The 13,555-nt window shown below is 45.7% G+C and overlaps 1 protein-coding gene across 2 annotated transcripts in view; it reads left to right on the top strand.

Annotated features, from left to right (window-relative positions):
- The window catches only part of WDFY4 (WDFY family member 4), a 277,878-nt gene that overhangs the window by 67,994 nt on the left and 196,329 nt on the right, over positions 1-13,555 (top strand). For both annotated transcript variants that reach the window (XM_060034652.1, XM_060034651.1), the window contains exon 14: positions 3,580-3,673. In XM_060034652.1, coding sequence (XP_059890635.1) covers positions 3,580-3,673 — 94 coding nt within the window. The remainder of the gene's footprint in view (positions 1-3,579; positions 3,674-13,555) is intronic.

The following is a 13,555-nucleotide window of genomic DNA, read 5'->3' as shown; positions in this document are numbered from 1 at the left end:
TATCCTGCCTGGGATTCTCTGTGATTCCTGGACTTGGGTGGCTATTTCCTTTCCTATGTTAGGGAAGTTTTCAACTATTCAAAAATTTCCCCGGGTCCTTTTTCTCTCTCTTCTCCTCCTGGGACCCCTATAATGCAAATGTTGTTGTGTTTAATGTTGTCCCAGAGGTCTCTTAGACTGTCTTCATTTCTTTTCACTTTTTTTTCTTTACTCTGATCTGTGGCAGTGAATTCCACTATTCTGTCTTCCAGGTCACTTATGCGTTCTTCTGTCTCAGTTTTTCTGCTATTGATTCCTTCTAGTGTATTTTTCATTTCAGTTATTGTATTGTTCATCTCTGTTTGTTTGTTCTTTAATTCTTCTAGGTGTTTTTCCTTTAATTCTTCTAGGTCTCTGTTAAACATTTCTTGCATCTTCTCGATCTGTGCCTCCATTCTGTTTCTGAGGTCCTGGATCATCTTCACTATCATTATTCTGAATTCTTTTGCTGGAAGGTTGCCTATCTCCACTTCATTTAGTTGTTTTTCTGACGTTTTATCGTGTTCCATCATCTTGTACATAGTCCTCTGCCTTTTCATTTTGTCTGTCTTTCTGTGACTGTGGTTTTCCTTCCACAGGCTGCAGGATTGTAATTTTTCTTGCTTCTGCTCTCTGCCCTCTGGTGGATGAGGCTATCTACGAGGCTTGTGCAAGCTTCCTGATGAGAGGGACTGGTGGTGGGTAGAGCTGGGTGTTGCTCTGGTGGGCAGAGCTCAGTAAAAGTTTAATCTGCTTGTTTGATGATGGGTGGGGCTGAGTTCCCTCCCTGTTGGTTGTTTGGCCTGAGGCAACCCAGCACTGGAGGCTACAGGCTCTTTGGTGGGGCTAATGGCAGACTCTGGGAGGGCTCATGGAGTAGTTCCCAGAGCTTCTGCTGCCAGTGTCCTTGCCCCCCCGGTGAGCCACAGCCACCTCCCGCCTCTGCAGGAGACCCTCCAACACTAGCTGGTAGGTCTGGTTCAGTCTCCAATGGGGTCACTGCTCCTTCCCCCTAGGTCCTGATGCACACACTACTTTGTGTGTGCCCCCCAAGAGTGGAGTCTCTGTTTCCCCCAGTCCTGTTGAAGTCCTGCAATCAAATCCCACTAGCCTTCAAAGTCTGATTCTCTGGGAATTCCTCCTCCTGTTGCCAGACCCCCAGGTTGGGAAGCCTGACGTGGAGCTCAGAACCTTCACTCCAGTGGGTGGACTTCTGTGTTATAACTGTTCTCCAGTTTGTGAGTCAGCCACCCAGCAGTTAATGGGATTTGATTGTATTGTGATTGCGCCCCTCCTGCCATCTCACTGCAGCTTCGTCTTTGACTCTGGATGTGGGGTATCATTTTTGGTGAGTTTCAGTGTCTTCCTGTCCATGACTGTTCAATAGTTAGTTCTGATTCCATTGCTCTCACAAGAGGGAGTGAGCACATGTCCTTCTACTCTGCCATCTTGAACCAATTTTCTAGTCCTCAATTTTATTATTTATTTATTTATTTATTTTTTGGCTGCATTGGGCCTTCGTTGCTGTGTGCAGGCTTTCTCTAGTTGTGGTAAGGAGGGGCTACTCTTCATTGCGGTGCACGGGCTTCTCATTGTGGTGGCTTCTCTTTGTTGTGGAGCACAGGCTCTAGGTATGTGGGCCTCAGTAGTTTTGGCTCACAGGCTCTAGAGCGCAGGCTCAGTAGCTGTGGCACACGGGCTTAGTTGCTCCGCAGCATGTGGGATCTTCCCAGACCAGGGCTCGAACCTGAGTCCCCTGCATTGGCAGGCAGATTTTTAACCACTGTGCCACCAGGGAAGTCCCTGCATTGGCTGATATTTGAATAGTGAACCAGCCTTGCATTTGTGAGATAAGACAAATTGGCCATAGTGCCTTATTTATTTTATATATAGTTATATTTGATTTCCAGTAGTTTATTAAGGATTTTTGCACCTATTTTTCTAAGAGATGTTGGCAGGTAGTTTTCTTTTCTTATACTGGCTTTGTCTGCTTTTGATATCAGAGTAATTCTGGTCTCATAAAATGCATTGGGCAGTGTTCTCTTGTATATTTTGAAAGAAATTGTATAGAATTGGTGTTATTTATCTTTTAAATGTATGGTAGAATTCACCAGTGGAAACATCTGGGGCTGGAGTTTTCTTTGTGGAAAGGTTTTAAGCTACATATTCAGTCTTTGTGCTAGCTATAAACTGTCCTGGTTATTTATTTCTTCTTGCTTACTTTCGGTAGTTTGTGGCTTTGAGGGAACTGGTCCATTTTATCTAGGTTGTCAGATTTGTGTGCACAGAGTTATTTGTAGTATTTTCTTATCCTTTCTGTGGGGTGTGCAGTGGTATTCTCTCTTTCATTTCTGATGTTGGTAATTTGTGTCTTTTTCTGTCTTTGCTAGCTTAGCGAGTGGTTTTTCAATTTTTAAAACTTTTTCAAACCTCTTCCTGAGCAATTCTCAAAGCCTTCGGAATGTGGTTTAGGGTCAGATCCACACATGTGCAGCTCAGAATTGAGCTCAGAGGTTGATACACAACTTAGTGTTTTCACTCTTAAGTCTCCTCCTCTTCATCATCTTCCCGACACTTTCTGGCTCTCTGGGGTCCCTTCCTTCTCCTCTGTCTAGAAAGCTGGAGCTTTAGTTTCTCTGCTCTGCCATGCACTTCCCACAATTGCATCTGTCTCTGGGGCCAAGCAGGGAGAGGAAAAAGAGAGACAAAAACATTGGGGATTTTGCCTGACTCTTGGGACCAGAGTTCCTCTGGTCAGAGAGGAGGGGTCCCCTCCCCGAGAATTTCAGATGCTTGCCTGGTCACTGCTGCTGCTGTGCGGTTTCTTGGAGGCTGAAGTGAGAAAGAATGGAGAAACTCAACAAAGAAAATTCCAGGGATTTTCCTCCATGCTCTGGGCCCTGTTGGAGCCTCTTTTCCCACTCCTTAGACTAGAAATAGAGCCTCCTCTTGGAGGCTGTGTCTGTTCTGTCCACACGTGGTGCACGGTTCTTACTCCTTGTAAGCCCATTCCGGGAGATACTGGAGGGGGAAGCCCCAGGAAACACGTTACCAGTTGCATGGTGCTTTGGGTTTGGTTTCCTGCTGTGCTACCGTTTACTTTTCAGAGTCCTCAGAGAGCTGCTCATGCGTTCTATCTGGGGTTTTAGTTTAATTCAGTGGGTAGGACAGAGTAGGGTGTGCTTACACCATCTTGAAGGGATCCAGACATGGTCCTTTGTGTGTTTGTTTGATATAAAATGAGAGCTTCTCCACCTCCCACATATCTGGAGAGAGGGTAGCGGCCCAGGGAACTACCTTCCGTGAAGCATCTGCTCTGTGCCGGACACTGTGCCTTAGTGCACAGCGGCATTGTTCTGTGACTCTACGCGGAAAGTGTGGCATTGTTAGCTCCATCGTGCAGTTGGGGGAAGTTAGGCTCAGATTAATCAGTTCAAGGTCATATAATTAAGTGGTAGGCTGTGGTTGTGTATCGTGGCCTGTGTTAGAAAGATCCAGAAAGTTCTGTGGAAAGCAGAAGCGAAGGCTTACGTCTGATGTCCCGCTCCCCTCTCTCTGCAGGACGGATGAAGGTGATGCTGTGATCATGCACCCTGGGATCCTGTGCGTCATGGTGAGGCTGCTGCCTCAGTTGTACCATGAAGATCACCCTCAGGTACTTGTTGTGAACACATGAGTTTGTCTTTTTCATGACTGATCATTTAAGCTCCTCTGGCCAGAGACTCCCTTTCCCCTTTTGCCTTTGCCTCCAGTCCCCTGTATGAACAGAGCCTCCTTCGTGAAGTGCCTCCTGCAAGGGAGTATCAGTGGGTCTGAGACCCTTGATTGAGTTCTGCCCACGCTTCCATGGCCACTCAAAACAGATTGTTCCTGTTGGTGATGTGACCTTCTGAAAACAACAGCCAAACAAAAACTGAATGAAATGATTTACCTTCATGAGGCAAGTCCCATATAAGTGCTACATATAGCGCTGGGCATTGGTGGGACCAGAAGCCCTCTGCTCCCCATTAATTTATACATTGCTTAGATATTGGCTGTGACCCTGGCTCGGCGCTCTACGTAGGACATGCAGGGCTAACAGGATGAGAACTGAGCACTGTCCAAGGAGCCCACATCTGTGGTGGGGACCGGGAGGTGGTGGTGGGGCAGACAGACTAAGTAAATAAGCTCACAAATGAATCTACAATTACAAATTGTCACATGTGATATTAAGGGAAAAAAATGGGTGCTGACAGAGAATAATGGGAATGGAAGTGGAGGGGGAAGACCTAATTAAATCTAATTTAGATGAAGGTGTGGATGTCAGGGAAGCCATCTCTTTGATGGTGACATTTAAGCAGAGCCCTGAAAGATGAGTAGCAATTAAGCAGGTGGGAAGGAGCCTGCTGCAGGTGTCTGGGGTGGGAGCAAAGCGGGAGAGCTGGAAGTGTGCCCGATGGGGCAGGCGGAGGAAGGCTGCCGCCCTGACAAGCTGTGGGGTTTTATCCCAAGGGCAACACGAAGTCTCTCTCAAGTGAATGGAGGGGGACACGATCAGGTTTTTGTATTAAAAATCTCTCTTGTTGCATGGAGGGTGGCCTGGGAATGGGGCTGTGTGGAAGAGAATAGGGACAGCAGTTAGGAAGCCATGTCCGCAGTCTGGTAGCACATGGTGGTAGCTTGATTATGGTGGCGTCTGTGGGAGAGTGTGTAGAGCCAGGAGTCAGGAGACCTATTGGGAGATAGAATCAAGGCCCTGGGATGAACGGGGTGCAGGAAACGGGAAGGGGGGGAGTCAAGGTGGCTCTTAGCTCCTGTCCTGGCAGCACGGACGGCCCTACTGCAGCGACGTGCGCTTGTACCGGTGAAAGCAACAGAACGAGGCAGATTCTCAGGAAGTGCTCTCAATTTAGAGAATATGTTCTCTAGAGGTTCTGAGAAAGAAACTCAAAGTTGAGGAAGCCCTGGAAAATACGCTCTTGAATTAGTAGCAAACGAAAGGAAATTACTTGAACCGAGCAGCTGCCATGTACCAGGCACGGTGCCACACCCTTTCACTGATTATCTACCCTCATAGATGTTTGGTGGGGAGTATCATTGTTTCCATTTTAGCCAGTGGGGAAACCGAGTCTTAGACAATGTACATGCCTTTTAAGGATTCTGAGTTGGTGGACCTGGTATTAAATGTGGTCCTACCTGGTGGCAGTTCTTATGGTCTTTCCCCTGCACAGCAGTGGCGTCTATAGGAGAATGGGGGCTCACGGGGGTGCGGGTCCAGCTTTGTTTTGTCCTGGAGTTAAAAAGGAGGTGATATGTTTTAAGAAGAAATGGTGACTACAGTTGACCCTTGAACAACATGGGGGTTAAGGGTGCTGACGCTCACACAGTGTACTACTATCTCTGCCTCGAAAACAAAGGAGTTGCTAAATGACTCACCCAAGGACAGGAAGGTGGAAAAGTTTGGGTAGAATCAGGACTCAGATGCTAGTTTTGATTCCACATATTGTGATCTCTAATTGAACATAAACTTTTCCCGACACTCAGGTAAAGATCTGTAAAATGAAAATACAGGTCTTATATTTATTTTAAAAAATCCATGCATAAGTGGACCTGTGCAGTTTAAACCTGTGTTGTTTAAGGGTCAACTATAGGGGTGTTATTAATCATTGAAAATGACAATGGCTTAGTAAAAATATTGCAAATCCTCCGAAATTGGTGAGAAGTGGAGTGGAGGAGCAAACGCCTTGATGTGTAAGGAAGGGACTGTTTTACTTAGGAAATCCTGTAAACTAGGTACAGGAGTTAAAAAAGGACTAACTCAATTCCATGTCTACATGTCTCTTTGTAACTGGAATCCTTTATCTGGTTCCTGATCCTCTCCTGGAAAGTGATGATAAAGTGATTATCAAACCAATGAGTAGGGATGCATCTAATAGTGAAATGGAATATGCACTTTATATCTTTCAACGTTTATGGGACAGCAGTAGCCTGGGCTAGAATGGGTTTGATTGCTCCTTTAGTTATCTATCGCTGTATTACAGAGGGCTGCCAAGTTAGCAATAATGGTCTCGTTCTTCCTCGTGGCTCTGTGGGTCAGCAGTTTAGACAGGCACCGCAGGGACAGCTTCTGTCTGCTCCACATGGTATCAGCTGGGCACCCAGATGGGTTCTCCACTCACAGAGCTGGCAGTTCACAAGCTGGCTCAAATGATGAGAGGCTCCTAGGCTGGCCCAGCTGGGTCAGATGTCTGGGGCCTTGGTAGGGCCTGGCTTCTCCTCCATGTAGCCCTCACCATCTGGCTTCTACCTGTACACCTCCACCTGGATTCTCTAGCAGGCCACATAGCAGCTCAGGGTTCCCCAAAGCACAAAAACAGAAGATGCCGAGCCTTCTGGAGGCTTTTGCCTGGAACGAGCCAGCATTACTTCCATGGCATTCTGTTGGTCAAAGTGAGTCACAGGTTCAGCTTAGACTCAGCGAGAAGGGACCTGTGTCTCCTTTACTGACGTGAGGGGTGGCTTGCGTGTACAGGAGAGGGGGAATTGTTGGGGGCCATCTTTAAAGACCAGCCACCACACTTGCCTTAGGCATCTAACTGATGGATAAAATTATTTGACCCCTAAATCAAATGTCTTTGAGTCATTTGGTTATCTAAAGCCTGGGACCTTACTTTCTTTACCTTAGTATTCACGACAGGTTCTGCCTGGAGCATACTGGAAACTAATACACGTTGAGTGTTACTTCTATTCCAGGAACATTAATCAGTGTTCATAACAGCTCATTAAAATGAGAATCTCCCCCATTTTGCAGGTGCTTAAAGCTCAAGAGAGTTGTGTAACTTCCTAAAATCATGGAGGTGTTGAGGGGAGATCTAAAACTCACTTCTAGGCTCAAGGTCAAGATGTGTTTGATGAGTAGATCTCTCATCTCTGCAGCTCTTGCAGAATGCAGGGTCATGCATCTGGGCTTCCTTAGCTGTATTTCACACCCTGCAATGCACTTGCGATGAGAACAGCCAAGCCAGTGGTTTGGGTGGTCTTAGCAGTCAAACGGTTGCTGATAAACACGTTGTGCAAAACTCCACCGTGAGGATGACTGACGAAGTGATGCAGAGCAGACAGTGGCCTGTCCTTCCGCTTCCTAGTGCATGAAGACTCTGTGGAGAAGCCCCAGTTTCAGATAAACACCATGAGTTGTCACATCAGTGTGTGGGGAGGAACTTTCCCTCCTCTTGGGATGGTAATTGGACAAATTAAGTATGCAGATGAGGCTTCCACTTGGTAGGATACTTTTTCTCTATTCAGGTCACAATAAGTAATTTAGGAAAAGTCTGACTCTCACACACTCTCTCTCAAATATGCAAATGAAATGCAGTGGTACATGTTCTCAGAAATTTTCTGCAGATGCCAGATCAGCAGCTATTAAAAGTTGGGTAATTACAGTAATTAACTTCTGAAAGAGGTGGGGGCGGTGGGAAACCTCATAACAACAAACAGAATAGTAGATCAAATGAGAAATGAGACACACACAAGAAAATGCTGAAATGAAACTGACAGAAGGACTGCAGGTTTTGGGGCAGAGAAAGCAGCTGGAAGTTTCAGTAGATGGCAGTATTCCTAAAAAGATGGAGGGGCTTCCCTGGTGGCGCAGTGGTTGAGAGTCCGCCTGCCGATGCAGGGGACACGGGTTTGTGCCCCGGTCCGGGAAGATCCCACATGGCCGCTGAGCCTGTGCGTCCGGAGCCTGTGTTCCGCAATGGGAGAGGCCACAGCAGTGAGAGGCCCGTGTACCGCAAAAGAAAAAAAAAAAAAGATGGACTGTGAGTTCCCACTCATCTCCCTTTAGGTGGGCCTGGTGATTCCCAGCATCCCTATACTCTTACCCACCTTACATCCCTCAGATGCTCTTCCTGCCTTATGGATGAGAAATTGATAGCTTTCCAAGGTACAGATATCATCTTAGAAGCAACAACTTAACTACTTACATGGGTTGTCTGGTTTATTTCTAATTGTGGCCACATTAAATTGGTTCTGTTCATGACCAAGAGGGGGTTTTTCCCTCTGCAAAATGCTAGCAGTGCGAGCTGCTCTTGGAAACAAATAATGCAGCTGAGTTTTTTTTCCTCTTGTATCATCGCCAGTGTTAACATTGGACTCTAGGAATTATATTGTGAATGTTGCTGTACTAAGCACAAGGCAAAAGTGAAGTCCAGCTCAGTTCTGTTGGAGCTGAGTTGGCCGCTGGAAGAAGTAACTGAGAAGAAAGGCCTTTTCTCTTTCTTTCTGGCATGCTCAGCAGCCATGAGGGGCTTGCTGTAGGGACGTGGCTCTGGGCTAGAACTCTGACCAGTAGTGGAGAGCTCTCTTGTCCCAGCACCACTGCACTTCCGTTCATGTCTTAGCAGAGGGTTATTTGCTCTGTGCATGACAGTGGGAACTCAGAGGGTGGGAAGTCAGATCCAGTTTCACAGAGGTGGAACTCGGCCTGTGTCGGGGCCACCAATGTGATGTATTTACTTTTATTAATAATTACGCAGCACCTACTAGGTGCCACTGGGGATTCAGAGACCAACGTCACAGTAACACACAGCCTGAGTTTGAGGGTGGGTACTCAGACGAGTGGAGAAGATAGTTAGATATTCTAACTGTAACAAAGGTTTGCCCACAGGGCCTTGGGGCAGAGGGGAGAGAAAGCCACACAGAGATGGGGACACTGGAGCCAGACTTTAAAGAAGAGACCTGTCTATGCCAGATCAGGTAGAGGAGGGTGGGACAAGACAACAGAGAGAGGTACACGTGGAGATGCCCATGCGGGGACTTCAAATAGTTCAGTTGGGCGAGGATAGACCATGCGGGTAGAAAGGCAGTAAATGGGGCAGGAGAAGTAGGTTGAAGCCAAATCATGAGGGGCCTTGAGTACCATCCACAGGCAGTTGGATTTTATTGGATTACCATCCTTTGTCGTTAGCATCATCATCACTGCTGTGGTTAATGAGCACCCACTATATGAGGCTCTGAAGATGACAGATTTTGGTCAAATCTCTCTGCCACTTAACAGCCACAGAACCATGGGAAATTATCTAACCTCCACGACCCTTAATTTTCTTTGCTGTAGTATGGGGAGAATAATATCATCTTCCTCATGGCATTATTGTGAGGAGCAGCTGAAGCAATGCAGGAGCGCTTAACATGGCAAGCAGAACATACAAGGCACCATGGGAAACACTTGCTGACTGGTGTAGCTACTGCTATTAGTTGCCGAAACTTTACAAGCATTTTATCATTTGATCTTCATAATGACCCTGCAAGGTAGACATCAGTATTCCCACTTCACAGATGAGGACCTGAAACTTGTAGCACTTAAGTGACAGAGTTAACATCATAGCTAGGTGGTGGATGTGCCTGATGGGAGGCTCCAGGACCTCCTGCCACTGCACCAAGTTGCCTTCCCTGTAGGGAGGTGGTAGCCGTGGGTGGGAGGCAGTTGGAAAGCAAGGACATGATCAGACCTGGGCATTAGAGAGACTGTTGTCTATAGTCAGTGTGCACCTCCCCTCACTGTTGGGTGTGTTCCAGATTCTGCTGCAATGGGAGCCTCCCACACGGTATGATGGGACAGAAAGAAGATCAGGCTCGGGCTGCATCTGTCAACTGATTTGCACCTCAATTTGGAAAGGGTGCCATTTTCTGGAATTAGCCTGTATTTCAAACACAAAGAACTAATCATGTGGGTTTCAAATAGCTCAAGTATCGACAGCATTAATAGCCCTGGATAGCATTGTGTAAGGGCAAGCTATTTGAAAAGAGCCATTTCCTTCAACAAGGAAATTGGCAAAGTAGGAGTCTTGCTTTATTAAATTACAACACATTAGAGATTTCAAATATGTTGAATTTCTATGTTTCTTCTGCTCTTTCATTCTGACCCCATTCTTCCCCAAATATTTCTATTGTCCCTGGGTGGAAAAGTCTCAGATCCTGGTCAAAATCCAAGTGACTTCTTAGGGTAGCCTCTTAAATAGAACAAATGGACATAATCTTGCATGGAGATGAAGAGCATCAAAAGGAAGCTACAGTGGACATAGAATGATGGAGTGGAAGTTAAAGTTGATAGGGTGAGCTCTGGTCCAATTATCTGGCGACCTTTCCTCCAGTCCTGTACCATCGTTATTTCTATGACTTAACATGGGCCACTTCCTTTCCCTGCACCTCAATTTCAGCTACTCAGATTTGGCCTAGATCACAGGGGTTGCAGACACAGTGTCCTGGGGCCAGAGTCGTAAAGTAAATGTGTAGGTGTAAACAGTAAGGAATGGTGAGACCTGTGGTCGTAGGGAAGTGTACTTGCCCTGCCTAGAGGTACTCACACTCTAGCTAGGGGGAAACAAGACAAAAGCAAAGCCAAACTACCCCCACCAAATAAAACACTTCTGTAGGCCATCAGTTTATGCCCCTTGTGAGATACTGAGTTCCCTTCCTTATAATGAGTGCATGACTCAGTCTTAAAATCATGGGCTTTGAAGTAAGACCTGGGTTGGGGTGCCAGTTCTACCACTCACTGGCTATGTCACCTTAGGAAATTGATGTAACCTCTTCAGTCTCAGTATTCTCATAATAATATTTTCCCATTGAGAAGAGTAGTGGGAAGTATAGCTCGAGTGTCCTTAGGGCTACCTGGCATGCAGTATGTGCTCTCGTACCCCCTACCTTTCTCTTCTGGCTTTGGTACTCGATGTTCCTAGGACTCTGAGTCACAGTATATAAAATTTTAGAAATACAGAATGGAAGGTAATACATTTTAGGTATATTTCCAGCTGGCATTATACAATTGATAAATTAATTGATAAATACAAATGATAATTAATCAGGAACCTTACTGATACAAGGTAAGAAAAGAAGACTGCAACTAAAAGGGATTAATATTCTGAAAACACTTGCATCCTTTAAGGAAAAGTACTTTCGCAAATGCTGTTTCTGTTGACTCCCACCAAAAACATACCATTGAGGTAGGTATTTTCATTATTCTCATTTTAAAGCTAAGGAAACTGAGGCCCAGAGAAAGTAGCTAGCCCAAGTTTCCCGTTAGTTAGTGTCAAATCAACATGAGTACCTACTTCTGGGTAGATATTTGTGTGCCCTGTGCCCAGAAGATGAAGGAAGGGTAAATGTCTATTTGGAAGCTCAAAGCAACACACTGGGGCTGGAGTCACAGAATGCTTGGAAATGGATCTCTTATCTCTACAAGAGACTGTGGACTCTGTAGTCTTGTTTGAGGAATCTTCTCCAGACAGTCGTGTGTGGAGATCTGCTAACAACAGCAACAACAACACATCTGTTTAAAAAGTATATCTTAAAAGAGTTGTGTCAGCAATTTACTTTGGCCAAAGCAATAGAGATACTCAGGGTAAGTTAATCCCTCCTTCTCTGAGCTAACCGAGGATGCCCAAGCCACAGCGGGGAAGGGTTCTGGCTGGAAGCTGATGTTGGGTCTCATGGGGCCCACTGCTCACCTGACCTAGCTGTCGTGGAGTGAGGGGGTGTGTGTCCAAGGTGATGGAAACTCTTCGCAGATGTTTCAGGTTCCAGGCTGTGCAGGCATCCTCCTGGATGGATGTTTACAAGCGGATTTCCCTAGTGATGTCCTCATGCTCCATCTCAGGGCTGACCACAGGCTCAGGAAAGATCATTTCCCCTGCTGACCTGGCACTGTTTTCATTATTCTTCAACACTCAGTTGGCACATCACCTTTTCTGACCACCTTCTCTGGTCCAGCGCACCTGCTATTTCCTAGAACACCTTGTGCCCTTGTGCTTGCACCTACTGGGCAGCTGTTGTGTTGGAGGCACAGGGATATGTGCTGGGGACACAAGGATGAGGAGCCATTGTCTCTGGCAGCAGTTCACAGTTCTTGGTAAATAGATAGATAGCTTGTCATAGTGTGGTGTTTATAATGATTCAGGTGTGGACACAGTGCTAGTTAGGAAGATCAGAAAAGTTCTCTTAGATGAGAGAACGTGTGAATTGTCTCTTTAATAAGTAGGACCTCAGCAAAGGGATGGGATTAGAAAGGACATTCTCAACTTTGAGCATCAGTCAAAAAGGTTATGGCGTATTCGGCGAAGGGTGAGGATGTTACTGGGGTAGAGTACACGGTGGACCAAAGGGGAGGTTGAGAAGTAAAGCTGGAAAGAGACAAATATTTTATTAATATAAGATCCTAGGCTTCTGTAACCAGGAAGTATTGGCCAAAATATGTATGTAATTTGTAAATTGTAAAAGAAGCAGAAGATTTAAAGCAGGCGCCCACATGCATCTTGGTCTTCATTGCAAATCTATACAAGTACATCCAGGAAGCCATGCCTTTAGACATGGATTCTACTGATTCAATGGGATTTGGACCCTCTTACACCTAAACCAAGATCACAGACTCCCATGCCTATAAGGCCATGTGGGCACTGCAAACGAGTGTATTAGGCTGGTGGGGGCTGTGCACAATGGAAAGTTTATGCCCATATAAAGAAAGAGCTAATTCTAAGTAAGCAAAGATAAAAACCACAACGACTTGTCAAATAAAACACATCTTTACCTTGTCAGATAAAACACATCTTTACAAATAAAACACATATTTACCTGTGACATCCCAGAAGAGCAGAGGTCACTTAAAATGTATCATCTGTCTTCCAAAATCATCAAATAAAGAACATTTCAACCAAATTGGAATAAGTGACTAGTCCAAATTTGAGTAGCTCAGTGACAGTCCCTAGTTCTTTCTAAGTGTCTGGGGGAAGCAGATGCTGGTCATCTGATGGTTTTTCGTTAGGACTACATGATTAATGTCTAGAAGACACACTCTGGCCTGATGTACTCATAGCCCACGCCTCCTTGGAGGGACCCACCCCACCAGGACCCAGCCCTCACTGGGCTCTGGGACCACCATATTAACCTGGACCAGGAGAGAAGGTGGGGGGTGGGAGAGATAAAGAAGATTAAATATCCACAGCTGGACAAGGACAGACTTGAAGACTCAGCTGCTAAGTGGAGAAGGCAGAAAACTCCTACAGGCGGCCCCGCACATCTCTCTGTGATAATTTGCCTTGTGGGTCCAGCCTGCTGATGACCCTGAGCGCTTACCACTGAGTCCTAATTGAACCACTATCCCCTTCCTGCATTGGAAGTAATGTGCGTTAGGAAAATCAATCCATTTGTAGGGGGAGAAACCAGACTGGTTTCCTGCTACTGCTCATATTTTCACTAAAACCCCATTTTACTGGAACCAACATTGAAAAAAACAGCACATTTTATTCAAAACAAGGCAATATTGGTATTGACAGAGCTGCAGCGATAATGAGGACGATCAATTTTCCCTCCTCCATTATGGGGTATTGAGCAATTTTGGAGTAAACTTGTGGCATCATTAGATAAGATCAGCATTTCTGTTTCTTCCTTTTGAAAATTTTTTCTTTTTTTCTTTCTTTTTTGCATATTTAGATTTTAAGTATTCCTGCTCTGGTGAGGGGAAAAAAAAAAGCAAAAACAACAACAAAAAGGAAAGCCAAAAGTC

Source organism: Delphinus delphis, chromosome 16 (assembly GCF_949987515.2).
Source record: "Delphinus delphis chromosome 16, mDelDel1.2, whole genome shotgun sequence".
NCBI lineage: Eukaryota > Metazoa > Chordata > Mammalia > Artiodactyla > Delphinidae > Delphinus > Delphinus delphis.
Note: the sequence above shows the minus strand (reverse complement) of the source record. Positions and strands in the feature narration are given on the sequence as shown.